A 26078-nucleotide genomic window follows, 5' to 3' on the forward strand; every position below is an offset into this window, starting at 1 on the left:
AAGGGCATCAAATGTTAGCAATAGCTGTGAATCATTGGATCCCTAAAGTATATACAGCAAACAGGTCAAACTTGTCTCAGTACATATTCACCCCTAGAAATTCCTGGCACAGGTGTACATAGATGTTTGTACTATTTATGCTTGGCTTATGTCTGTGTATTTCATGTTTATCTCTATTGACATAAGATGCTGTCTTAGTTATTACAGTCAAGGACAGCATTAAGATGTCCTTGGTATCAGGATGCTCTGCAACCAAGACAGGAAGTGAAAAGAAAAGACAAATTAATCTAAAGAGAAAGAGAGAGTATAAAGATAATATTGTCTCACTAAAATGAGTCTCCAGCTGAGTGCATACTATACCACTGTCAAACACAAAAGTGCACACAAAACAATTACTTTTCCCCTGTGTTTCTGTGTGACACAGCTGTGTGCAAAAGATAGCATGGACAGGTTGTTGTTTGGTGTGGTTGTGAATCTACAATGTCAGTTGAACACAAAAATGTTTTTCTCTTGATCGGGGCACAAATAGAGCTTGACAAAGAGGAGCATGCCACAGTAAATGTTTGTGCCTTTATTTGTACATTCTGCAAAGGGAGTTGGAGATAAAATAGCTGCATATTTAGATATTCATGCTGTTAAATAATGTTGGCTAGGAATACAATAGGTAACCAATCATTTAAAAATGTTTTCTGTTTAAACCTGATCTCAACATATTTTTTCAGTTGCAGAAAAAATCCTATCTGATAAAAAACATTTGGATTTCTATGACAGTTTAGACTTTTTCTTTCTGATAAGTTCAATCTTAACAAGTTTTCTTTGGTTCAGAGATGGAATATTTGTGTTACATCTCAAAAGCGTGCCTGGAACAGCTACAGTAAATCAGGCCTGAAGTTGTGCAATGTGTGCACAGCTTTAAGAATTTCCAAACATTCAGCAAGTTATCACGCCTCTCAGGAGAAGTGAGTGATGGAAAAAAAATAAGGACAGATAGAAGCTGGAGGCTGATTGATAGCAAATTAGAAAGGATAAACGCATGTTAAGTACAAGAGAGAGGATATTAAAAAAAGGTTGCTAGTGAAAATTAGAAGAGAAGTGGGTGACAGTGAAGGAGACAGAAACAGTGGGAGAACAGAAGATTCAAATTGGAAGAGGCAGTGTCATTAGAAACAATCTTACCCTTGCAGTGCTTTCTCTCCAAACCAGTCCCCTTTTCCGAGGCTGCGCAAGTAGACAGGCTCTCCGTTGGGCAAGTCTTCCCTGGTCACATTAACCTGGTGAAAGGACAGAAACCAGGCCAGGCGGAGGAGAGTTAGAGAAGAGTAGTGTGACAGGGAGGAAGATGGGATAAAAAGTGAAGAAAGAAGGGGTGATGTATAACAGTATAAAGATGTGTGGCAAGTAAAGGAAAGTACATTTCATTTACACATAATTCCAAAAGAAGGTGACATGTTTAATCTCTCAAGATGGCAGGTTAATCACACTATTATAAACAGTGGAAAAGACCCGGTGTGACAGATGTCTCTGTGTATGGGTAGTCTGTTACAAATAGATGACTGCCATCTCTGGGAGGATCTGGGAGGCGGCACTGACCACTTCATTAGCCAGATGACATGTGAGCGATGGCACTGTGCTGTGCCGGTAGACTTTACAAATCAAAGTAATGGCACTTAAGAAGATTTTAGAGGAAGTGAATTGAGATGGTCGTTTTTGCCTAATGAAAGATCTTGTCTTCATCCATTACTCAGTTCTGCGCAGTGGTTGCAACGTATCCAGCACCAGCACACTGTAATGCTGCCAACACCTGATTGACGGCATCATTATTAAATATCTATTATTATCATGTGAGAGCATGAAAAAGCAAAGAGAAGATATTAACTTAGAGAAGGTAAAAGGTGTAGGCCAAGGGCAGATTATGTATGTGTTGTGAGATGCTAAAATTTGGTGGGATGTCCTCTAGACAAAGTGCATCCTCAGTGGTCTAGATGGAGACAAAGTGAGAGATGTGGGAATAGCCATGCGGAAAGCATTGATAAGGTCAGGAACGTGTGTGCGTGCGTGTATGTTCATGTCTGCGTCCATGTGTTTATTTGTTTGTGATGTAGTTGTGCCAACCTACTCAAAGGAGAGTAAAAAAGACGGGAAATCTATACTCATCCTTTACAATGACACTTACATCCTGGACATATGAACTGTTCAAAAATAATGTGAATTTGTTTTACTCACTGGGACTTGAGGGGGAATTTGATGGATATATTTAGTAAGTTCAAATCTTATGGTTTGTGGATTTAAAAGACTGTTAAAACTTTTCATTATTATGTTGTTAACAAAAGTACATACAGTAATGATGATGAGGAGGATGAGGGGCAGTGCAGGGGTGGAGGCGGAACATGAACAGTGAATGGAGCATCAAAAAAAGGATAAAGAAGATATGGATGGAAGAGTATCAAAACATGTTAACAATACAAGCACATGAAAAGCCCACCAACAGTGTTGATGTCGGACAGGACAGTGTGTCATCTGCACTCGGTGTGAAAGCCAGTGTTGATGACAGAAAGGTGAAATGAAAGTGACTCCATTCGCCTTCCTAGATGCTCCCAGAGCATCTGCAAGAGATGATGACAGAGGCGGCATCTACCTTATCTCAAGATGATTGATGACAGCTATCTTCCACCCAAAAATACTTCCACTTTGCTTCAAAGATAGGTGTCTTTTGCCATGTGTGGCACGATGCTCTGCGTTGTTGATGTTTTGATGATTATTTAGGTGGTAGGCTAGAGGCACTGTTCTCACCTTTCCCTTACTGATGATGAAGAAGGTGTCTCCTCTAGCCCCCTGTCTGATGATGTACTCTCCATCTCCATAATGTGTCTGTCAGAAGAGAAGACCAGAGACGAGAAGTGTTATTCAAGCCCAGTATGCTTCGTTTGTCTTCTTTCTCACAATGGGATTGAGACCTCTCTCACCAGAGACAAAAAGTACTCTGCAGAGGAAGTAATGCTAAATAAGGTGCAGTGAGATCAATAACAAAGACATTTTCTAGTTAATACCACAGACAGGTAGTGATTCGTAAGATTTAAAGCACAAAGAGTCACTGATAAACCCTGATAAGGACCTCAGGCCAACATGCATCAGTTTTGGTTTTTTGTAATGCAAGTTCTGGTGGAATCTTCACTCTCCCAGCAAAATACACAATATGCTGCAGCAAGCCTAGACTGAAGACATAGCTGTGTTAAATGGTGTGGGAAATATGAAATAGTGCATTCATTTAACATTCATAATGTTCTGATTTGCATCTGTGCAAAGTAGCTGTTGTCACATAATCTTTTCCACCTAAAATGCCACTGGTTAGGCTATATGGATGAATTAAATGTTATTGCTCAAGTTCAACTATGAAGATATGTGATGCAAAGATGATATGACATGATATGGCCTGGTTCGTCAATGACATGTTCACTAATGAGGTGAACAACTTCTGTACACTGTGTTTGGGAAGTAATTGCAGAAACATGTGTCATTGTGCAAGTTCTTGAGAGTAACGATAGTCACCTTTGCAGGGGTGCTGCAATTATTTATATTTATACTGAAGAGCTAATGTATGTCTTATTAAAACAAAGCTTTCCTTTGCCTGTTTTTGTAGGCTACACAACTAGAAACTCCTACCCAAACCAGCGTAAACATTACATGGCCAATCCATTCCTCAAGGTAAGTCTTAAGATTAAAAAAATCTGCAACAAGTTTTCATAATGAATGTCTTTTCTAATCTCTTAAAAGCAAAATTATCTAGAACTAATTTATCTTAGATACAAATTATTGCACATATACACTTAGGGCCCTATCTTGCACCCAGCGCAATTGACTTTGTACACCAACGCATGTATCATTCCTATTTTGCACCCGACGCACAGCGGACTTTGCCCTCCACAGACTCACGTCGGTAAATTAGGGAATGAACTTGCGCTAAAAGAGGAGGCATGTTCCGGTGCAAACGTTCCCTAGTGAGTAATGTACCACACCTATGAGTAATGTAGCTACTTCAGACCAACCCATTTTAGATTTGCGTGATTTCCGAGATCCGCCCACAAAGCTACTTGCGTTTGGCGTTTGATACTTGCATTTCAGATCGTTAAAATAGGGCCCTTAGTGTCATTGAACAACCTAAAAAGAAATGTAGGCAAAGGCCATATTTTAATGCAATTCAACATATTGAAAGCCTCAATGTTAGCAGCACACATCAAAAGTGTAAATGAGAATGTGTTTGTATAACTAAATTATGCTGCAAAAAAACATAAAACGAAGTGGTGTGCAGATGGGAAAAAAATTTGAATTTGGGAAACATCTCAAAATGTAGAGTAAAGAAAACATTCTGTAGTTAAAAGGACATACCAATGCTTTTTCATTTCTTAGTAATATTACAACTGCTGTCCCCCCCCCCCCCATTCACCAAGTGCACACTATCTGTATTATGTCTTCTTTCCAGAAATAAATGTATGGACATCTAGTAAGATGTGTGGAGATATCTGCTTTGTGCTGCAGATGTCACAGGCTCTGAAAAAGGCACTTACCTCCTCAAGGACATCGGCAAGCTTGCTCAGAATATCTTCCTGCAGGTCGTGGAACGTGGGAACGCTGCAGGAGAAGGGAAGAAAGGGCTTTTAGATCGAAGAATAGGTTCAAACATATTGCATTTTTTGCTGATTTAAAGCTGGGGTAGACAGTTTTCTGGAAAAGGAAAAAAGACACCAGAATTTGAAAATACAGCCCTTCTCTTGCAACTCTCCCCTCTCTGTCCTAAGCCACTCCCACCAGACGAGCACCCTGCACGGGCATATGCACGATTGCCTAACGATACTGTTAGCGGTCTAAGTCTAAGATTTACCGTCGTGTTTTCTTTGCAAACTTATGTGAAGCCCTTTGAGATGACATACTGTGATTTGAGGCTCTAGCTGACTACATAAACATTAACTTGAATTACCAACATTTTCCTTTTCTGAAACACTTCGCTGGTATTGACATGTGTTTTATTGCGTTTATTGTCAGTCTCTTTTTTAGACTCTCTTTTTATAAGTCTATCTTCCTTTTTTTGGGGTGCTTCGAAGTGTAGGCAGTTGTTGCCATTGCTGGAATAGGAACACTTTCTGCAGGATTTTCCACCATCGAATCGGGCTTTCACCATCTGAAGGGACGTGCACTTGCATCTGCATTTGTAGAACAGCCACCCTCTCTCTGAAATGACTTGATTGGCCAAAGTTTTCCGTCACAGGCTAAATTTTCTAAAGCCTGTAAACAGAGCCAAGAGGAGTTGCAGAAGTCTCTCACACCACTTTACAATGACGCCAAAGACAAACTTCCTGCCTAACCCAGCTATAAGTGTTTTAAGTGTTTGTTTTCAGATAAAAAAAAAAACTTTGAAAGAGTTGACTAGAATAGAAGCAGACCTTTGATCTGAAGTGAGCAACATACGTAGAGGCAACAGAAACACATAAAAATCAATATTATGCCCTGAGAGTTGGCCTGTATATTGTATTACAGTATGTGCAATATAAATATTTCAGCATGTACTGGGCAACGTTACACAGCAGGGAATCAGTTCCTAAGGGTGAATACACCAGCATGAGGCTCTAATGTTTGTTCCGTTTGCTTCCCAGCAGCATCAATGAATGCTATTTGCCTGTTAGCAAGCCTACTAAATAAAACTGGCCTAATGTTTATCAAGGGGGAGAAAAAATAACCCCTGTTGGTGAACAAAGGACTTATCGCACATGAAGCATCTTGTCTTGGCCCCCGACCAAGGCCCTAGCCACTGTGTTGATCCTTGTGTTGTTGCTTCTTCGACAGAGGCACTAGTTAACCAGCTAGGCAGTGAACGGATGACGCTATTCTGCATGAAACATATGGAGTTTCAATCGCTCGAGCTGCGGAGCTGTCAACACAAACAAAAAGACTCTATTGTAGTAAATTTATAATTCAACAACTTAATTGTGTTACAGGAAATTAATTAATTATACAAGGCCAATGGGGAAGTGCGGTTTCACTAATGTGGTGTTTTTGATCATTTGAAACATTCTAACATCATTATACTCGTGGCACTATGCGACCGTGAGTAAAGACAACTGACCAACACTTCTTTGATGAAGGGGTTTGATTAATGCTTTCCCATGCTAATTTTCCATGTCTTCTCATTTATCGTTGGCCAGATAGCTTCTTTTTTCATGCCTTATAGGTAGACTTTTATCTAAAGTAGAGTCAGAGGGAGAGGGTAGAGTCAAAGCCCACCTGCCTTTAAAAATATCAATTCACAGCTATATGCATTTTGTAAACTTAGGTGATGTTTGTCAGTTTATTAGACACTACCATCGCAGTTACTCTTCCAATGTGTTTGAGGGATTACAAAATACATACTAGAAAGAGGTAATAAAAAAGGTCAAGCAAACTCACTTCCTGTATGTTATACCATGTGGGATTTCTCTGTTAGTTTTTCATCTGTTTTCCTCCTCCACAACTTGTAACAACAAATATATCATTTCACAACAGTTTAACTGTGGGTGGAAGACTCAGGGTCCAGCATGTGTTTGTTCTTATACATTAAACATACTACAGCTCTTTCATTAGATGTTGCTATTTGCTATAAAATCTCTGATCTCCCCAGATACCCCTTTATCAACCAAACACACAGAGTGAGCAATACGTATGTACATCTATTAAATATTGACTTATCTGTTGGACTTTTATATAAGAGCCGTTGAGAGGCAAGAACTGCCATACAATAGGCTACATGCTCAAATACTCAGTAAAGAGATAGACAATGTCTTTTTTTAGTCAAAGCCATCACTAAAATAGCTTCAGTCTTAGGACATGAAAGTTAGATCAATAGAATATTACTTCATGGTGAAAGGGTTCTGTAGATACAGCAGAGATTGAAGTGGCTTTATTGTGACCGACCTGCAAATGTCAGACTATGAAACTATCCAGGGAGACTGTTCTCGATCGTATTTGACATTATGGTCAAACGCTTAAAGTTTTTTTTTTATGTTTCCCTAACCGGCAATATCATGCATTACTGTGAAAAAGTACAGTCCACTCTCAGAAGCAAAGGGAGAAATAGTAAATTGGTTACGGTAAATGGTTATACTGCTGTAAACTAGTTCTGATTGAGTATACCCCAGCCCTCAGGTCTAAGTGAAGAGGTGAAAGTGACAATGTCTGTGATCTTTCCCAACATTAGCTATGTAGCCCGGGCCACATCGCCTAATACTACCTAGATGTGTGACTGCTACACAAAAAAAAAAGGGACACGCCGAATCTCTAGATGAGCCGCAGCTGAGGCCCTTTACCCATATGGTTAAACCGCCTGTGACAGCACAGTACAAGTTCTGCTTTCAAATGCTTACTTAAAGTAAAATGAGAGGCATTATCAGCAAAATGTACTTCAAGGTGGACATTTCAATTCTTATATAATGCTGGATAGTTTAATGAATAATAATTCATCATATTTTAATTGTGATATTTTCTGAGTAGAATCTGAATCTGCAACCTTCTCTGTCAGGTTAATGTAGTAGTAAAATGTTTTACTATGAAGTTGAAGTACACAGTAAGTCAGTAGTATACAGTTAAGTTGCATATTATGTGCTTTGAGAGACATCTGTAAATTATTTGGAAAGCTACAAGCAGCAATACAGGAGGCCAAGCAATTAGCCTGTTCCAAATAGGAAATTTTTTTTGGGGGGGGCATTTTGGGCCTTTATTTATCTAGGACAGCTGAAGACATGAAAGGGGAGAGAGAGGGGTAATGACATGCAGCAAAGGGCCACAGGGCGGAGTTGAACCTGTGGCCGTTGCGTTGAGAAGTAAACCTCTATAAATGGGCACCTGCTCCACCAGGTTAGCTACACAGGCGCCCATATAGGCATGTTTTGAATGGCCACTGCACTAGTAGGAGTAATTTTTGGAATAGTCAGGACTTGTTTTGGAAGGTGTTGACATACGACCTATTCGGTAGTTTAGGTATGAAGATTTATGTGAAATGTCAAGTGAAAGCTGGATTCCTGCCTGCCTTGAAACAACTCAAAATGTCAAATAGTCAAATAGTGTCAGAGTTTGATCATGAGCACAGTGATTCTTGAGGTTTTGTTCAGTAGAAATGATCCTAGGCAAAATGTGTGCTTTTATTATTTGAGGACTGAAGTAATACACACACGGAAATACAGTGGCCTGTATATATGAGAGGAAGTTAGAGAACAATAGAGCAGTTTCTTATGAAAAAATTAAGTGGTATATGAAATATAGGAAAGATGTGATATCATTTTCATAAGTGGCTTAATGAAGACCAAAGTGGATACGGAAAAACAGTTAAGTCAAACAGAGATAGGCAGTGAGAGAGATTTATACTGCATTTCCATCTCATGCATCTTGATCACCGCACACTGCTCTCCCTCTGTCTTTTGATGAGTCTTTCTTTTATCCTATACTCCATGCAGGCCTTTTAAGTGATAATATGCTTCTGGTGGTTAGGGTGTAGGGCTCTCTGATAGAGATAGGGATATTAAAGAAAGATGTTACAGGTACAAGGTATTTTTCCAGCGGGATGAATGACACCTTTAGTGAGGCACCTGCATTTCATTGTGAGTTATATCATTTATAGGCAAAAATGAGGAGTAAGGAATCTTCTGAGGAACAGCTCACACATATTCCCCTGAATTCATTTTGTTAATTCATTCATTGCATTTTAGATCAAAGCCCCATTCTGGACTATATTTCTGTCATTGTAGGACAGTTAACAGGCTTCCTCACCTTTTCAGAAACTCCATATACTCTGTGTGCTTGATGAGACCTGTCCTCATCATGATCGTCTGAAAACATTGTCGGTCAATGGCCCACAGCTTCACATTTGTTAGAGCTGGAAAGGAGAATACACATAAACAATGTCATGAAAGACAGTTAATACCCTCAAGCAATCAGAATAATAAAACATAAACATTAAATATAATAAAAACAGTTTATGCATTATACATGCTCAGCAACATGTTTATGCTTTGTGACATTTTGTTGGCAATATTATTACAATTACTTGCATGAAAATGTTTCTTTAGCCGCTGATCAGGCCTGCAAAACAATTAGGAGGCATTCTGAACAATCAGTCTTTATTCAGCAGTTGAAGTTAATTGGTATTTTTGGAATACCTTGCATGGATGGCTAGCTTCAAGTCATGCTACAGCGTTGTAATTAGTTTAAGGTCAGGAGTCTGACTTGACTATGCTCAGGGTTTTTTTATTAGTTGAACCCCTTGAGTTACTGATTGCTCTTTGAGTTAAGGATTATCAATTATCAACTGTGACAAAAGACAACAGATACCCCTGATATTCTTCTGTATAGTATTGTGTCTTGTTTGTCTATAGAAGCATTGTTCCATGGAGCGTCCATGTAATGTAAGATAAACATTAAACGGGCAGCAATACGGGCATTCATTTCCTCTGTAGTATCTTTCCATGGACATACTCATGTTTTGTCAGTTTTCCCGTTACATACATTTTGCAGCTGCCTCAGAATTTTATGAAATGTCATGAGGTAGCAATAACATGACTCACTGAACTAAAACGAATAGCCGTCCTCTCTCTCTACACTTTTAAGGAAACTACTTTGAGGATGAGCATTTTAACAGTGACAGGACATCAATCACTCACGAAGTCATGACAACCAAACCAGTACAGCCATACGAATACAGCTTTTTCTCCTCATGCAGATTGACAAATAGGGATGAAAGCCTTGACGACTGCGTTCCCATGGAAACCGCTCTCACGTGGGTCCCAAGATATATTACAGCTACATAGCTTGGCAAATAGCAAATGGGTCACTGAATTTGATGAATTTACTGTTTATCAGACCACAAATGAAACAAGAATTAGTTAACTAGCGCACCCCACGACCCCTCTGCCTCACTCCTCGCTGCTAGAAGTCTACTTCGTCAGGAGGAAAGCAAACTTTCTGTTAACCCTCACACTAACCCTTTTAACCCTTTTGAAAAGAATCCTCAAGGAAACACTGTGGCGATTTTCTTATTGTGGCTAGATAACATTGGATTTAGTTAGTGAACAGATGCCCAGAATGCATTACCTTTACGCTACACTTCTTTGACACCTCCTTAAATAATGTTATAGGAAACAGTGCTTAAACGTTTTCCATTTTTTTCAATTTCTATGCGGGGTTGGTGACTAATGGAGACCTGGCTCTTTCAAAATTCCTTTTCATGCCATGTTCAGTGTTTTGAGCCTCAACAGCTCTGTAGTCTCTTTCAATCAGAATATGTCTCACCTCGACAGATCTCTATGTGGGTTTTCATCAGAGCAATGGACCTCTAACCCACACCTGAATGTCATAATATTTCCTTTCTTTTTTAGATGAAATTGGGTTGGGGAGAGGAAGATTTTTTTTTAACAAAACATGTAAAAATCCCATAATTCATCTAGCTGAGCCACATGGTGACTTTCAGAGTTCAGTGCTTCACTTTGTTGACAGCAGTTTATGGTAATTATTTCAGAATAACCTTGGGGTTTCTCCCAGTATCATTATCTTTTGCAACAAATGCTCTCATTTCCACTTCACAACTTTAATTGTGCAGTTATACACTAGGAGTAATAAAAATAAGATCTGACCCCAAAACAAATCTGGAGATCCCCAATGAGCACTGTGGCCACAGGGACATGTAGTAATATAAGAAGACAATTCATCAGTCTGCTTAATAATTTGTTTGAGTGTGTATGTCTGTTGCCAGAGCTTTTCAGTCTATCTCATCATCCCAATGTGACATTTTTTCACAGAATTTTAGATAAAGCAAACCTAAGCTATCCTTGTGAGTACAGAAGTTTATGAGAGTGAGGATATTTTTGCACAGAGAGGTGATTCTGGCCAAGGAAATATTTTACAGTTTTTAAAATGTCTTTAGGTACGGATAATAGCTGTGATAACCTGGCAAATACTAGTAATGTAAATATGGCTCCATGAACACACATACACACATAAAATGCACACCTGTGCTAATGCATAAACTCATATACAACATGTATTTATTTACATATACACACACAAGTGACTGAACACACTCCCACGGACACCACAATTATTTCTCTGCAGACCAAGTGTTTGGCAGCACTTTAAAATAGGGCCAAACCTCAGGAGAAATGCCCTCATTACACAGCCTGACACTGTTTTTAGTTCAAGACACTTTCTTGGAGCTGGAACCCTAAACACACAGCATGACATACAAATGTATACAGACAAAGATGTGTGGAGAGAAGATGCACATACACACAGATACACACAAGTGTACATGCTGTAGATATAAACACACACATGCTGTTGTGTGCACATACACATAAACATGCACTGACACCAGAGTCCAAACACACATGTTCCACAGATGTTATATATATATATATATATATATATATATATATATATATATATATATATATATATAATTTTTTTTAAACAACCTACACCATATCCCAGTACTGTTATGTCTTACTTTTAAGTTGTTTTTCTGTAGGGGGGATGTGGGCAAATTAATCCAAGGTAGACTGAGGGCCCAATAAACCTGGAATATGGAAATAGGTCTAGAGAGAAATTATTAGAATAGCCTTCAAATTTGACCCCTAAGCAACAAGAGTGGGAGTTTAGATCCGCATTGCCCACTATGCAGTGAGCCATAGAGTGTTTTGGTGTGTGGGAGTGTGGGGCACTGGGAAATAAGATATGTAGGGAGCCTGCAGCGCACCGCAGTAGGTAAACGTATTATTTGGAGGCTTGACTAAATTGCGGTGAGACTCAGGGATCTAGTTATCCTGTAGTGAGGGCACAGATGAATGTCTTAATGCTCATGGGTTGCCGACCATTAGCTTCACAGCTTTCTGGATGCACATAACAACCCAGGCAGTGCTGTAGAGATGCAATGATGTTGTCTGTGAAAAGTTTTGAAGAATTGGGCAGTGTGTTGTTCCAGTGGGATGACCATTGGAGCTTTAACTGGAAATGCATGCAACATGAAACCCACAAGTGCATACTGTATATACTGTACAGGGGGTAGACAAAAACACCTGGGCAATTTAATGCAATCCAACAGAGGCCTGACAGCAAGTACTATTTTTTTTTAAAGAAAATTGGTATTGAGCATAGTTAAGGCCACTTGCTCTAGATTGCATTGTATTGTTGTTGCATCATAGTGTAACTTATCTGCTGTTATCATGCCCACTTAATTTATTGCACATCATATTCTAGTAGTCTTAGTCTGTGAACATGATCAATAGCATTTGTCAAATTCTAGTCATATCTGTTTTAGTTTTGCAGTAGATTTGGTGGTGAAAGTTTAAGATATATGCCTTAATTCTCTTTTTAAAAAATGGCTTTAGTGCAACACACATATCATGTTGGGGAGTGTCGAGATATTTGATGCACGTCAATTGACGTGTCTAGCACACATGCCATCATGCAGACAGAGGTGGTGGTTTAGATACTGTACAGTAGCCATGATGTGTTGGCTCGGGGAGCAAATTGCTGCTTTTGTAAAAAATTTACTTCCATTGACAGTGCGAAGATTGCCTCTTGACATGCATCAACCCGCAATCCAGCAGTGTGTGGACTTACATAGAAAGTAGTGGGTGCAGGTGTTTTGATGTGTGTAATATGCAGCAGATGTGTGTTGCACTTTGTTACATCTCAAATATAACATTATGATAGTTCCTTCAAACAATGGTTTTGTATGTGCATGTAAAGTTTGTAATTGACATACATTTGTATTATACATTTTGCTTCCTAAATTAAAATCACTATAACCTCAATACGTACCCTGCTGATTACTATTTAACACCTATTTTCTCTTTGCCCCTGAAAGCTCCTCTAAATTGAATGTAATCCCACCTCAGTAAAGGATGGCTATTCATAGCTATGCTGCCCACAGCTGAGCACTTTGTCATTATCATTTGTTAATGCTCCTCCTTTTCTTCCCTTTCCTTGATGTAGTGCAGTGTAATGCCATCGCCTTCACTTTCTCTGCAATTACTTGCAACAAAAGATCAATAGTGTTGATTGTGAATACTAGCAACCTCTACACCTAGCTCCTTTAACATGCCAGGCCCCAAGAGAGAAGATCTGTGTCAAGCCTGAGGAAAACGGTGAGAGATAATATACAAATGGATGTCGCCACAAGATAGAGTGCAGGACAAGGTATCATTCATTTGGCTCAGTCATAATTCATTGTAACTGAATTTAAGCCAGGGCAGTATGCAAATGCTCCATGTGTGTTCTTATAATCAAATTTTAGCTCATCAAATTATATAAATGTAGGATGAGCTCAACAACATTTATTCTCTGTATTCTGGTCATGACAGTTTACATGCAGAGTGTGTGGAGGTTTGGAAACATCAAAACTGTGTGGTACTGTGACTGTAATCTTGATTTCTGTTGCGAGTGCTATGAGTTTTAATGGGGTTTAAAATTGCCCAAAACAGTCAATGTCTGGCCCACGATGATTCTACATATATGTAGTATAATAATAAATAATAAATAAAAAATAAGTATAAAGTGTTTGACATTTGCACTGCAGAAAATCCACATTCCTTTCCAAAAGCCCCACAGGGCTATATGAAAGTCCTTGAATAAAGATTAGACCAGAGTCTCAAGCAGTGGAGTATGCAAGGAAACATGTACACTCTAATGACAAGTGCTATATTTGTTAGTAACCTAGTATTAACATGGAGTAATGCATGTTAATATTGTTACTAACTAAATCACTGTGCATTATTTGACAGAAAATAAGTTCTAAAATAAGCTCCCTCTCTCTCCATGTTCATCTGTCTAATTTGTCAGATCAGGGTAAGATCATGACAGATGAGGATATGTATTTTGACACAATTGTGATTTCTGTTCATCCTCCTCTCCCACTTTTACAGCATCAAATTAAATCATTATCACACAGCAAAGAAAACGTGTTAAAAAACCTTGGAAATATTAATCAACATTCATCTTTGGTTCCATGTTGGTTATGAGGATGTGCTCGACTGTGAATGATCATTTTTAAAAGGAGTGGCATCTCCAAACTAATTAGTGGGAACCTGGACTACTATTTTAATGTTTGAGTTTGTGGGCATTTTAACTGGTTTTTAATGTGTTAATGTTTCCTCCTGCAACTCAATTTATTTCTCCTAAGTTCCCCCCCTCTTTCCTTCCCTGTAATGTCTGAGAAAATGAGAAAATCAACCATCTTTTTCTCATTGACTCTAAGACACACACACACACACACACACACAATCGCATACACACTTAAAATCACATTGTCTCCCGCATGTCTTGTTTTGGAAAGGGTTAAGAGAGCGGTGCTGTGAGGGCTGCAGGGTGCAAGAGTGTAACCTCCTTTCCCCCTAAGTCATTAATAATATACTTAGCCAAGTCTGATTACATCTGGATGAGTTCTTTAGAGCGTGAGAAAGTAGGACGGGTCATTTACGCCAGACAGTGTCACAGAGCCTGAAGAAAAAATAAAACAGAGGAATTCTGTTCATAATTATGGATCTAATTATTATTTTTAGTAATGCTTCAAGAAACACAAGACAGTGTAAGAAAAACAGTTTCTAACAATCCTACACCAAAAAAACAGCCTTTGACTGACATGATTTGTTGAAGCTTTCACATCTCAGTGAATCCCAACATAAAAAAGTAGCTGGCTTAATCAGCTGCCGTCTCCAACTGCTAGTTCTGCCAATGCTCACCCCATGTGGGAGACAGACAGCTGAACATCATGCCACCTGCCATCCACCCACCATGCTCACCCACACTATGTTGTACAGAGCACAGTGGAAAACCCGTCTTTTGTTGCTAGAGAGTAACATACTTAATTGTTGTTACTGTATATTAGGTATTTATATTTCAGTGGCAGTGATATAACAAGAGTTTAATATTAAAACCATCTAAGCGATCGTCCAACAATGTCCACAATGAAAAAGACACCAAGACGTGTGGGAGTCATAATATTTAAATGTATTAATCTAACACTGAGCACAGACGGAATACTTTTATTACATTTTGGTCGGAAACTTCCTGTCAGAGGCTGATTGAGGAGTATTCCTTAAAGCGTGCTTTTAGCCTTCTCTGTCTTAGAGAAGATAAAAACACAATTTAGCACTCATCTCTGTAACATAAACAAACCTCACTCCCAACCTTAATTCATCAATTATAGCTGAACTTGTTCGTAAGTTCATCATAAACATGCACACATTTAGAAGACTGGTGTTTGGTTGTTTTAAATTTGTATCCCATGTCATCCATCTAAAGTTAGCTCTGTGATTGCAGATTTGTTCATGTTACTATCTTAAGCAGTAAACAGCTTATTTTCAGCTTAAAGACTTTGACATTTTGAGCAGGTAGCCAGTAATCTTATATACAAAAGCATTCTTATTTAAAAGTCAAATTCAGTTGACCTCATCATACTCTCTGATAGCATCTACTAAAGTCATTGAAGGAGTAGTGTCTCTGGGATGTTCTGCCTTTGTGGACAATAAGTCATAATGGGTGACATTATTACAACAAAAAGATCATTTGCATTTGTCATTACCTAAAACTACTTTAAAAACAGTGTTGTCATGTTGTTGTTCATGTTTTAATTGTAAGTTTGAACAAAGGAGAAGGAAAAAAATCTACTTTAGGTCAACCGAGTAGGGGAAATATGTAAACGGGAAGTCTGCTCAATACCACAGCAAAAATACAATTCATAAGGAACATGTAAAGGAAATAAGGAGACTTAGAAAGTTCTGTACAGCAGTTTTAATATATTTTACCGTTCAATGAGATAGGTACAATCCAATCTTATGAGTCATGATTAATGGACTTAAGTATACTGACGTCTAGATATCTATCTATATATATATATATATATATGACATCACTGACGGAGGGTGTCATGCATGGTGCAGAGTGAGCAGATCTTAAACCTCTAATGGATGGAAGAAACAGGTGAACGCTGTATATTTGTGTGCAAGTATTTCAATTACGGGGATAAATGAGTGAAATAAATGGTGATAGCTGTATGGTAAAATACCATGTATTTCCATAAGTTCATTTGAGGTATCTAGAAGTCTAGAAACAGAAACGGTGAAATGAGGAGGGGGGGGTCATAGGCGAAGGAGAAAAGTGAACTTTCTCTTTGATTAGGTGTTCATGAATGGTGGACAAGACAAGAAAACGAAAGAACGAAGTGCGTTTATATAAAAGAAAAATAAAGCAAACTAACATATTGTTTTCTTTAAATGCCTTTAATCATTCCAATTAATTTTCAACAGGCTCCTGTATTTGGTTAGAAAAAATGTAATTCAAAGGAATTCATTTCTTCTTTTCTACACAGATTTAATTTCATGATTGAAGTACTGCTACCTGAGCTGATGACGTCAATGCAAAACAAAAACAAAACTGCTCCTATGTAGGGAGAACGAGGAAAACTAGCTGGTATCTACTGCATCTGAACACCAATAAAAAATTACCTTTCAGCATGAATTGCTTTTGCTCATCGGTTTGTGAGATGCATTTTAATTGTTTGTTGTCCTCATCATTATATACAACCAACCAGAAACTATTTTCCACAGAGGAAATCAATTTAAATAACCTGATAAATTTTAGACTGCCCGGCTGTAGAAAATCACATAGAGGAAATGAAGCGTGTTTGCTCTTCATCAGCAAGAAGGTTATTTTTAGGCTCTGGTCCAGGTTGTATCAGGTTGTATCAGATGACACATTTCTCTATATAGCTGGTTCAGTGGAGTACTGCACAGGCAGTCAAATACCCTGGGAACACACATTGTCACATATTGTCGGACTGAGTCATGTATTATCTCAACATAATAAATTAATGAATGAGAATAGTGTCTACACTAAAATCGCAACAAAGTATGAGTTTTTTTTGTTTTGTTCTGACAACATGCGGCATTGGTTGCAGTTATCTTTAAATGTATACATTTTATTTACCCTCACTATTTGAAACAGTTTATGGTACCTTTCTCCTCTAATTTTCAATTGAGACACTCTATACAGTCAATAGCTCAGAAAGCCTTTATATTTAAAGCTCCTTCTGATTGAAATGAATCTACCAGATCCATATCATCTTTCAAAAATGCCCCGTCGTCTTATAGTATCAATTGTACACACTTTATTATATATATATATATATATATATATATATATATATATATATATATATATATATATAACTTACATAAATACTTTTCTGTAATCTGTGAATGAATGATCAAATATCATGCTCTGCTTGGAGTGAGATCTCTGATGTTGTTTTTAATCATTTGATATTTAGTTTTTTTTGCTTTTTTGTTTCTTTGTTTTTGTTACATTTGGTTTGTTTAATTATATATATATATATATATATATATATATATATATATATATATATATATATATATACATAAATTGTTGTATTACTGTCGTTGAGGACCCCCTTTAAAACGAGATGGTACATCTCAAGGGGTTATTCCTAGTAAAGAATTTCCAACAACAACAAGAAATAACTTGTGTCATTGTTGAATTTCATCAGGCCTTTTGTCAGTCAAAGCTAATGTTTTGCAACCTGTGGATGCAAAAACATGAAATCTCTGCACTCATAAATACCCAGTGAAGCTGGAGTGATAATTCCCCCCCACTGCTTTGCCAGAATGTGATGAATAAATGTTTCTGTGAGTGAGTGAGTGAGTGACTGCATGCCAGCATAAGTGCACATACTCACTGTATATGTGTGTACTGTATGCCACTCTTCTTAATTTTTTTCACAAGACAGTAATTATTATAAAAAGATGCCTCTTTACTCTGCAGGAGTTCTACATTCAGCTCTGTTTCTTAAATCTGTGGAGGAACTGTTCATTATAGGAGGAAAAGATGTATAATCAAACGAATGAGTGGCCCAGAGTTTACAAATGTCTTTCTCTGTTCAGGGATCTTGTGTGGAAAAAACAATTCTGCCATGTTTCAAATATAACATCTAACTTATTACAACTTCAAGAGCACATGATAGTCTTTGTCACTTAACATGTGTCTTAATCCATTGCACACTACTTCCAACCTACTGGTCAATATAAAGTGTTTTTTATTCTGCCACCAGCAGTTAGTTTCAGTTTAACAGTCTGTTGCTAGTAGCAACCAATATTAGCACATTCCCATAGCAGTTTAATATTGGTGCAGCCACCGTTTTCTCAGATCTGTGACCAAGCAAATATTGTCAGTTATCTTCTATCCAATCTCTAAATGCCCTTGTTGGACCACTAGATGTATACTTCATTTATTAGTTTTTTCATACTTTCTTCCTGAAACCCTGTCTCAGAGAAATTACATTTATAAATGTGTTTCAAGAGACACGTAATGCCACCTGAATTATGTTTTTATCAACATAATGAGGAAACGTGTGACGTGTGAACATATCTGCAAAATGTTTCGGCAGAAGAATTATAGTGTATAAATGATAGAAGACACCACATCTGTCACACAACACAGCCAAAGGTGGGTCATACATGTTTCATCTGTGAAGGATTAGCTTTCATGTTCCTCCCAACCAACCTCTTCCACTGATTACTATCCATATCTGAGACCCCATTTACACGAAATTTTAAAGCTATAGTGCTTAGTTTCTGTCGCCCCCATGAGGAATTCTAAGCAATGACAACTAAACTGTCGGCGCGTCCACATGATGCAAGCCTTCCGTGATCGCCTCCACCCCTCCTCCATGCAGTTGCTAGTAGCCAAGGAGCACACAGAGGATTAAAAAACGTGATGGGCTCTTCAGAAGAGGTAATTAACTTCACTTGAATTGCCGGACGACACAATCTTCTGAACATAGCCATTCTGAGAAATACAGAGAGAGTTGTGTGGAGCTGATAGTTGTAATTAGCTTTGTAGCAACTCACTGGCAATGGCTTGAATGTAACGGACGTTCATCAAAATCAAAAAGTTACTCACTAAAGTTTTAAGCCTCTTGTATCCCGAACAAATAGAAATTACATTTAAGGCATTTTCATTTCACGTAGACACATATGCGCTTCTGTTGGCCAGATTACAAATCTGATTGCAATCCACCTTTTCCCACAAATGCGCTTGCAAATCTGGGTCTGCCATACTCCAGTTCAGAGGGTGATATTAATGCATCTGAAACTGCTACAAACACCAGAAAACAAATAGCTTTTGCACTTAAGCAGGTAAGTTACAACAATTAGCAGTTAGCAATAACAGCTAGCTAACTAATAACTGACCATTAACTAACATCAACACACGTGATAAAAGTTTTATCTTCTTAGACTCTTTCTCAAGCGACAGGGAGAACAACACCTAGTTTCAGTGTAACTTTCCATTAACACGCACAGACCCTGTAGAGGCTACTTCCACAGAGCACGTAGTGACGTAGATACATGTGGACAGACGGATGCATTTATACCTTTTTAACATCTGGTTTGATTGCATCTTGGAAGGCATTTACATTTAGTAAGTTAAGTGTAAATGGGGTATAAGATTCCAGACAAGTAGCACCTAATTCACAGTATTGCTAAGAGAAGCAGCTTTTCTGAACCATGTTCTTTAGCAGTGCTGGGGGCATAACTTCACCAGCAAATATCATTTTGTAAAACAGACTTTCCCCCAGAGCAAGATTTTCATATTATTAGCCTGTCCATATTGTCACTTGCACCTATTAGCATAAAACAAGAAAATAATTTGTTCAAAGCTGCACCTGTGGGGCTGTTTTCTGACTGACTGACTGTATATTGCTGCTGTCTGAGGTTGCCTCTCTCTGGGTGTTTTTAACCTTTTAAGCCGTCTAGAGCCCCAGAAGAGCCTCTAGCTCCGGGCTCACACCTGCTCTCCAACTGAGAATCAGGACAAAAGCAGCAGCAGGGGCCCTCAGTCCAGACCCACACACACGCACGCACGCACGCACGCACGCACGCACGCACGCACGCACGCACGCACACACACACACACACACCTAACACATGCTAGACACAAAAGCACATACAAATGCCTTCATGCAACTAAAACAAGTCGCATTGTCAAGTTATAGGCACCAGATAAAAATACAGGCAGTAACAACCTCGACTTCAAACAGCTAGGTAGGGGCTTCCCTGCCACCATTAACACTTTACCATCAGATTTTTTGCTGCACTCTGGCAACAGTGTTACCATGGCAGCCATGAGCTCCCACTGGAATTCTATCTTCCGACGCCATTCTTTCCGTCTTCTTCTGTCCCTGTTTCTGCATTGTATTCACTTATCTAATAAAACCCGTTATCCTATGGCATTATAGTTTTCCTGTTCTTCTGCAAACATCAGCATGAGGTGTTGGAAAGAGAAGGAATGAATGAATGAAAAATAACTTTTGCAACAAAATGTCTGGACATCATTACGGACAGTAATGATGTCAGTCACAATTGTTTTACTTGGTTTTTCTACCAATCATAAGTAATTCCTGTTGCTTTCTGTAGTGCAATGTAATGTCATTTCATATGTGTTATCTCTATTGCTCTGTTTGTGTAATTGCTTGTTAAATTCCGATGTGTAATGCCTGTTTGTAATGACATTTTATTATTTGATGCATTTGCATGTACGTCAGTCTCTCATTTCCTTGCTCTTGGTTGCACTTCTAATTGTGGTGAGTAGTTTACAATTGGAAAAGACACAGCAGCACAGTAGATGGTGCCTCTGTGCTTCTCGTTAAGAGTGCACTCACTAGCTTTCCTGATTCTAAGAGCTCTTCCCTCCAACTCTTTACAGCTCAGCACTGGCTAATGATGGTTCTCTGTTCCGCACACAACCACACTAGGTTCATAACATAGAGTATAATTTGTTGTTTTTCTTAAAACCTGCAGTGGTTTTAAACCTCCATGGTATACATTATATACTGCTAATACTCTAAACATACTTACATCTACTCTCTAAGGTAATCTGTCCATTTACGTGCAATGTGTTCCCTCTTCAGCAAATGTGGCTGTTCTGTCCCTTAGTACATAATGTGTGGATTGGACCTGCCACTACTTTAGATATTACAGTTGCAAATGATTTATTGTCATAACAATTACAGAGAAGCAATCGGTTTAAAATCTTAGGCCCTGTTCAGATCTGGCATTAAAGAGCCCCTATTATACTCCTTTCCAGCATCATATTTGTACTCTTGGGGTCTACTAGAATTGGTTTACATGCTTTGGTGTTAAAAAAAAACACATTATGTTTCTCATACTGCACATTGCTGCAGTGCCTCCACTTGAAACACTCTGTCCGAGCTCTTGGCCCGCTTTCCCGAAAAAGCCCAGTCTGCTCTGATTGGTCAGCTGGCCCACTCTGTTGTGATTGGTCAAACAAATTCAAACAAGCCGCTGGGCGTAATAGAGGCTCTTTAACATGCGTCTTGGGTAATCTAATCACAGGTGAACAGCTAACGGTGTTCTAAAATTCAGCTGAATTTATAGGAAATTGCCATATTTGAAGTGCAAAGTGAAAGTGCTCACTCTGGTTTTCAAAAAGCACAGAAGGAGGGTGTTTTTACATGCTGCACTAACTTGATTTTTATCACACTGAAATCAAATTGTATAAAATACTGTTATTTTTATCTGCTGGCAAGGAAAATAGCTGTTGCTTGGTATTCTGCGTGAGATCCAACATGAGAGCAGTGCCCAAGAATGAGAGGAGGCCCCGACTAGGTACTGGTGTTGTGGAATCATACTGTCGGGTCAAAGAAAGGCTGGAGGTGATCTCAGTCCCTTATCAAGTCATGTGAAAAATGTTAAAGTGCAGAAAGAATGTTTTTTAGGTAATCTGCTCTTCTTAATAAGAGTTCAAGAGTAAGGCACATTGACAATCAACATGTTTTATTATTTAAACACAACAGACCCCAGCAAAGGCCGCCATTCTCCACCAGTCATAATGTTTAACTTGTTGCCTGGTTTTCCACAGAGTCAAACCTGTAACTTATCTCACTCACTATGGGCAGGGTGATTCCTGAGACTGAGCAGAAGTAGTCTACTACACATACACCCTCGCACATTTACACACACTCGCATGCACATTTTCCTCTCTTTGATTGATTAGAAAGACAACTGTTCGCTCACTCCCCAGCGGAAGGAAGGGATTTTAAACAGCTGAGCTACAACTCTATCACAAGGGCCATTCTCAGAAGTCTCCAGAACAATGATGCTGCTGGGGCTTAATTTTCTTTCTGTGATGCCATGATATGAAGTGTTATTTTTAGTAATACGTGCGTGTGTGTGTGTGTGTGTGTGTGTGTGTGTGTGTGTGTGTGTGTGTGTGTGTGTGTGTGTGTGTGTGTGTGTGTGTGTGTGTGTGTGTGTGTGTGTGTGTGTGTGTGTGTGTGTGTGTGTGTGTGTGTGTGTGTGTGTGTGTGTGTGCACGCCCGCTGCTGGTAAATACTTCATATACTTCATGAGTAGAGCTGAATAGGATTTCTCTCCACCTCATCCGGATCTCCCTCTAAATGCTCAAAGTACTTCTCAATATGAATTATAATGACATTGTTTTTGTTTTGTTTTAAAGTATAATCTATTCATATAAAGCATTAGTGTGCATTAGATATGATCCAACTGAGAGCACAGCTGAGTTTCTGCAACAACGTCTGAGACTGCTTTTTCCACCACTATCATTAAGATGGAGCACACTGATAGTCAGTCTCACTGATTATGTTAGTAGTGACTGGCAGTGACCTCACTCTCTGAGGAAGGACTGGTCCTAAACAATGTCAGGAGTCCCAACACTCATTTAGAGCCACTATGACTGATCAATACGCTTTTGTGTGAGTGCCACAAACTGGTCTCATATTTGTTTAAGCCATAATATTGTTTCCTAATTTTCTATTTCATTTGCTGGTAATAAAAAGGACTATATTGGAATGTGAAAGTTCATACTTTACCTTGGGAACAAAAATCTTGACTTTACTGGTTGAAAGCTATGGAAAAGGCTACTGTAGACCACATGCCACACAACATGTGCTTGTGACTAATGTGTGTTCATATTTAGAGCAAGTATAACAGGTGATGGCTTGTTAGCAATTTTAAATTAAACAATGAAACCTACAGAGTAAAGTGCACTACTGTTTGACCGTTTCTACTGTGTAGTGTAGTGTGTAAAATTATCTATTAATTGTTCAAATTGATCGACAGCAAAGTAATCTGCAGCTATTAAGGTTAATAATTTCAAGTACTTTTTCAAACAATAAAGCCAGACAGTACCTACTGTACTGGTAGTTACTTCTCCAAGGTGAGGATTTGCTTTTACTTAATTTTTTATATCATCGTAAACTGAATATCTTTAGTGTTTTTGACTGATGGTTGTACAAAATAAGACAAACATCACTGTGGGCTGTAAGAAATTGTTACAGGCATTTTCGACTATTTTCTGACATTTTATAAAGCAAAAAATGAATCAAGAAAATAATTAACAGATTAGTCAATGGAAAAAATTGCTAGTTGCTGAGTTAACCCTTTTACCATGATTTTGAAGTTTGCAAATATATGCTTGGATTCTACAGCTTAAGTTGGGATTTTCAAGAAACAGACTGAGCCACAACAACAATATTGCTATAAATTATTTCTTTCCCGCTGTTCAACTTCGGTCAACTGCTGCACAGCTTTATGCCGCACCATGCTGAATTGCAGCGTGTCATGCTGTCCAAGTCTTCATAAAGCAGTGGCATTTTGATGCTATAAAAAGACATTTTTTAGCAGAAGGCCACCGTCTCTCTCTCTCTTGTCTGTCTGCAGACAAAAAAATACCAATTTTGTCCTGCTTCCCTTGAGTCGACTCCCTTATTTTGCTATCACTGCTGTCCTGTATTTATCACGTCTCTCTTTTGTCTCTCACTCCTACCCCTTTCTTCCTCTTCTCTCTTCGGCCAACATCTTCCTATTGTGATGAGAAAAATGATCTGATATGGATTTGATGGCAAGGGGATGTCTCAGGCAACATTTTTCTCTCAGGCTGCATGTGAAATTCCACCTCATTTGCAAAGACTGGCAGAGCCTAACCCCAAATGTGTGAATAACTCTACACTTGTACACAAGTGTCTGTATCCTGAAACTGAACATAACATATTGATTGGTGGAACTTGTTGGGAACACTACGCAGCCTAGGAGTAAGTACTGCTCGAAATGTTGAAGTCAGGGCAGACTTACTTTACAGGATCCATTTCTCTTAGGAGAGTCCAACCAAGTGCTCACACATGAAATCACCTAAAGGCTGAAAAGGATGGGGATTGAAGGAAAACGAATATCCTTGTCAGTCCCTCCAGGAATTTGCCTAGAAATGCAACAATTAATACAAATTCAACCAATCCTCATATTATTTTGTAGAGCTATTAATCTTGTCTCATCCCTGAAATACATCCGCTTATAATTGTGTAATTGGACAAATACTTGCACTTTTTGCCACATAAAATGGTCCAACACATAGTTTTTTGTAACAGTTTAGAAATGAAACGTTTATTATTGATTTAGTGTATTATCTATTTGTTTTTCTGAGCCTTTTGTTTTTATATTGTTATTTTAATTGAACAGACTTCAGAAGTAATTTCATTGTCATATGTATGTTTCTTTTGAGGTTTCTTTTGTTTATAAAACATCTACAGTATCTTGTATTGTTGTATGCTGTTGTATGTTGTATGTATGCTTGTATTGTTTTCTGAGTCATGTTATCCCTTTGTTGTAGGTGCAGATTGATTTGGAAAGCCGGCAGACAGACATGCTGTGACAAATGTTCTGAAATCAAGCCAATGTCAAGTCAGTGATTTTAATAATGTTCTGAAATTAATAGAAACCAAATTATGCCTGGAAGATAGGAGAGACACAATCAAAAATCTAAAACTCTGTACTATGCTTGGAAATGGTTGGCACTAATTTAAGTAAATGGGCTAAAATATGCTGCATCGCTGTTATGGTGCTGTAAGACTAAAAGCAGCTGGACTACAACACATCAAGCTCCTTTTACGGTCACTGGAAATTGAAATGTTGCACAATGCACCACAATTGAAACAAACACTGCAAATGTAATCATTATGTCAGCTACCTAAACACTCGGTGGTGAAAAAGCCTTGAGCTGTTCTTGATTGCTTTGAGTGTGTTCAAATCATACCTGCAAATAATTTCTCTAAATTTAATTATTGCACATGCATGGCTCTGGTTTTCTTAATAGGCAACAGACTCCAATAATGTCTTAATTATCACTGTTAGCAATAATGTCATTATATTTTGAGTTACCTTTGCAGTCAAAGGATGGAGGGGGGATACTGTACACATTTTTGTGGAGTCCACATTAACAGGCTCATCATCTATATTCTACCGAGATGTAGTTATTCATGCATATGTGAGAGCATTCAATGTCAATTGAAATTACACTGAGGGTATATCCTCCTCTAGGGTTCCACGTGCAGATCAAATATAATGTGTTAATTTGAAGCTGAACCCCAATGCACACTCATCAGGTAGTTGCATGATTTCCAACGGAGGCCACCACCTCTAATACCCTGGGGCACAATTCCTCAGTACATTCGTCTAGAGACATACATTAAAACAAAGACAACCACCCTCTGAGACCCAGTGCCACTGACCCTGTTAGACAGTAAACACACGTCTGCCAACGTAGACAATTACATCATTTGTTCCATGCAGAGTTTTTATAAAGCAGCCACCTCACCAGCTATGCGCTGACGTACACTTCTAAAGATCGTGGCAGGAAGTACATGCTGGTGGGCTGGTGGCAGGCAAAAGAACATACAAAAGAAAAAGACAGACACTCTGTCGCCTCTGGGAAGGGGAATATTTCATCCCATAAAAGTTGGCTCATCTCCCTGTGAGCATTTGTTGCCATAGCAACAGGAGCTGGGAGTTTCTGTTAGGTTGGCTGGTTACTGATAGGGGCTCACAGGACATGAAAGGGGTCAGTAAGGGGAGTGCAACCTCGCTGCCACCATCAATAACCCTGGTTTCCTCCACACTCCAATTCACGCCTCCTTGCCCTTGTCTACAGGCCCAAGGGACCCCTGCCCTTAATGCATT

At 38.7% G+C, this 26078-nt stretch overlaps 1 protein-coding gene across 2 annotated transcripts in view; it reads right to left on the bottom strand.

Moving 5' to 3' along the window:
- The window catches only part of LOC144532507 (cGMP-dependent protein kinase 1), a 75251-nt gene that overhangs the window by 18954 nt on the left and 30219 nt on the right, over positions 1–26078 (bottom strand). For both annotated transcript variants that reach the window (XM_078273300.1, XM_078273299.1), the window contains exons 4-7: positions 8788–8893; positions 4563–4626; positions 2791–2868; positions 1177–1271 (exon numbers count right to left, since the gene is read on the bottom strand). In XM_078273300.1, coding sequence (XP_078129426.1) covers positions 1177–1271; positions 2791–2868; positions 4563–4626; positions 8788–8893 — 343 coding nt within the window. The remainder of the gene's footprint in view (positions 1–1176; positions 1272–2790; positions 2869–4562; positions 4627–8787; positions 8894–26078) is intronic.

This window comes from Sander vitreus, chromosome 17, assembly GCF_031162955.1.
Source record: "Sander vitreus isolate 19-12246 chromosome 17, sanVit1, whole genome shotgun sequence".
Classification (NCBI taxonomy): Eukaryota; Metazoa; Chordata; class Actinopteri; order Perciformes; family Percidae; genus Sander; species Sander vitreus.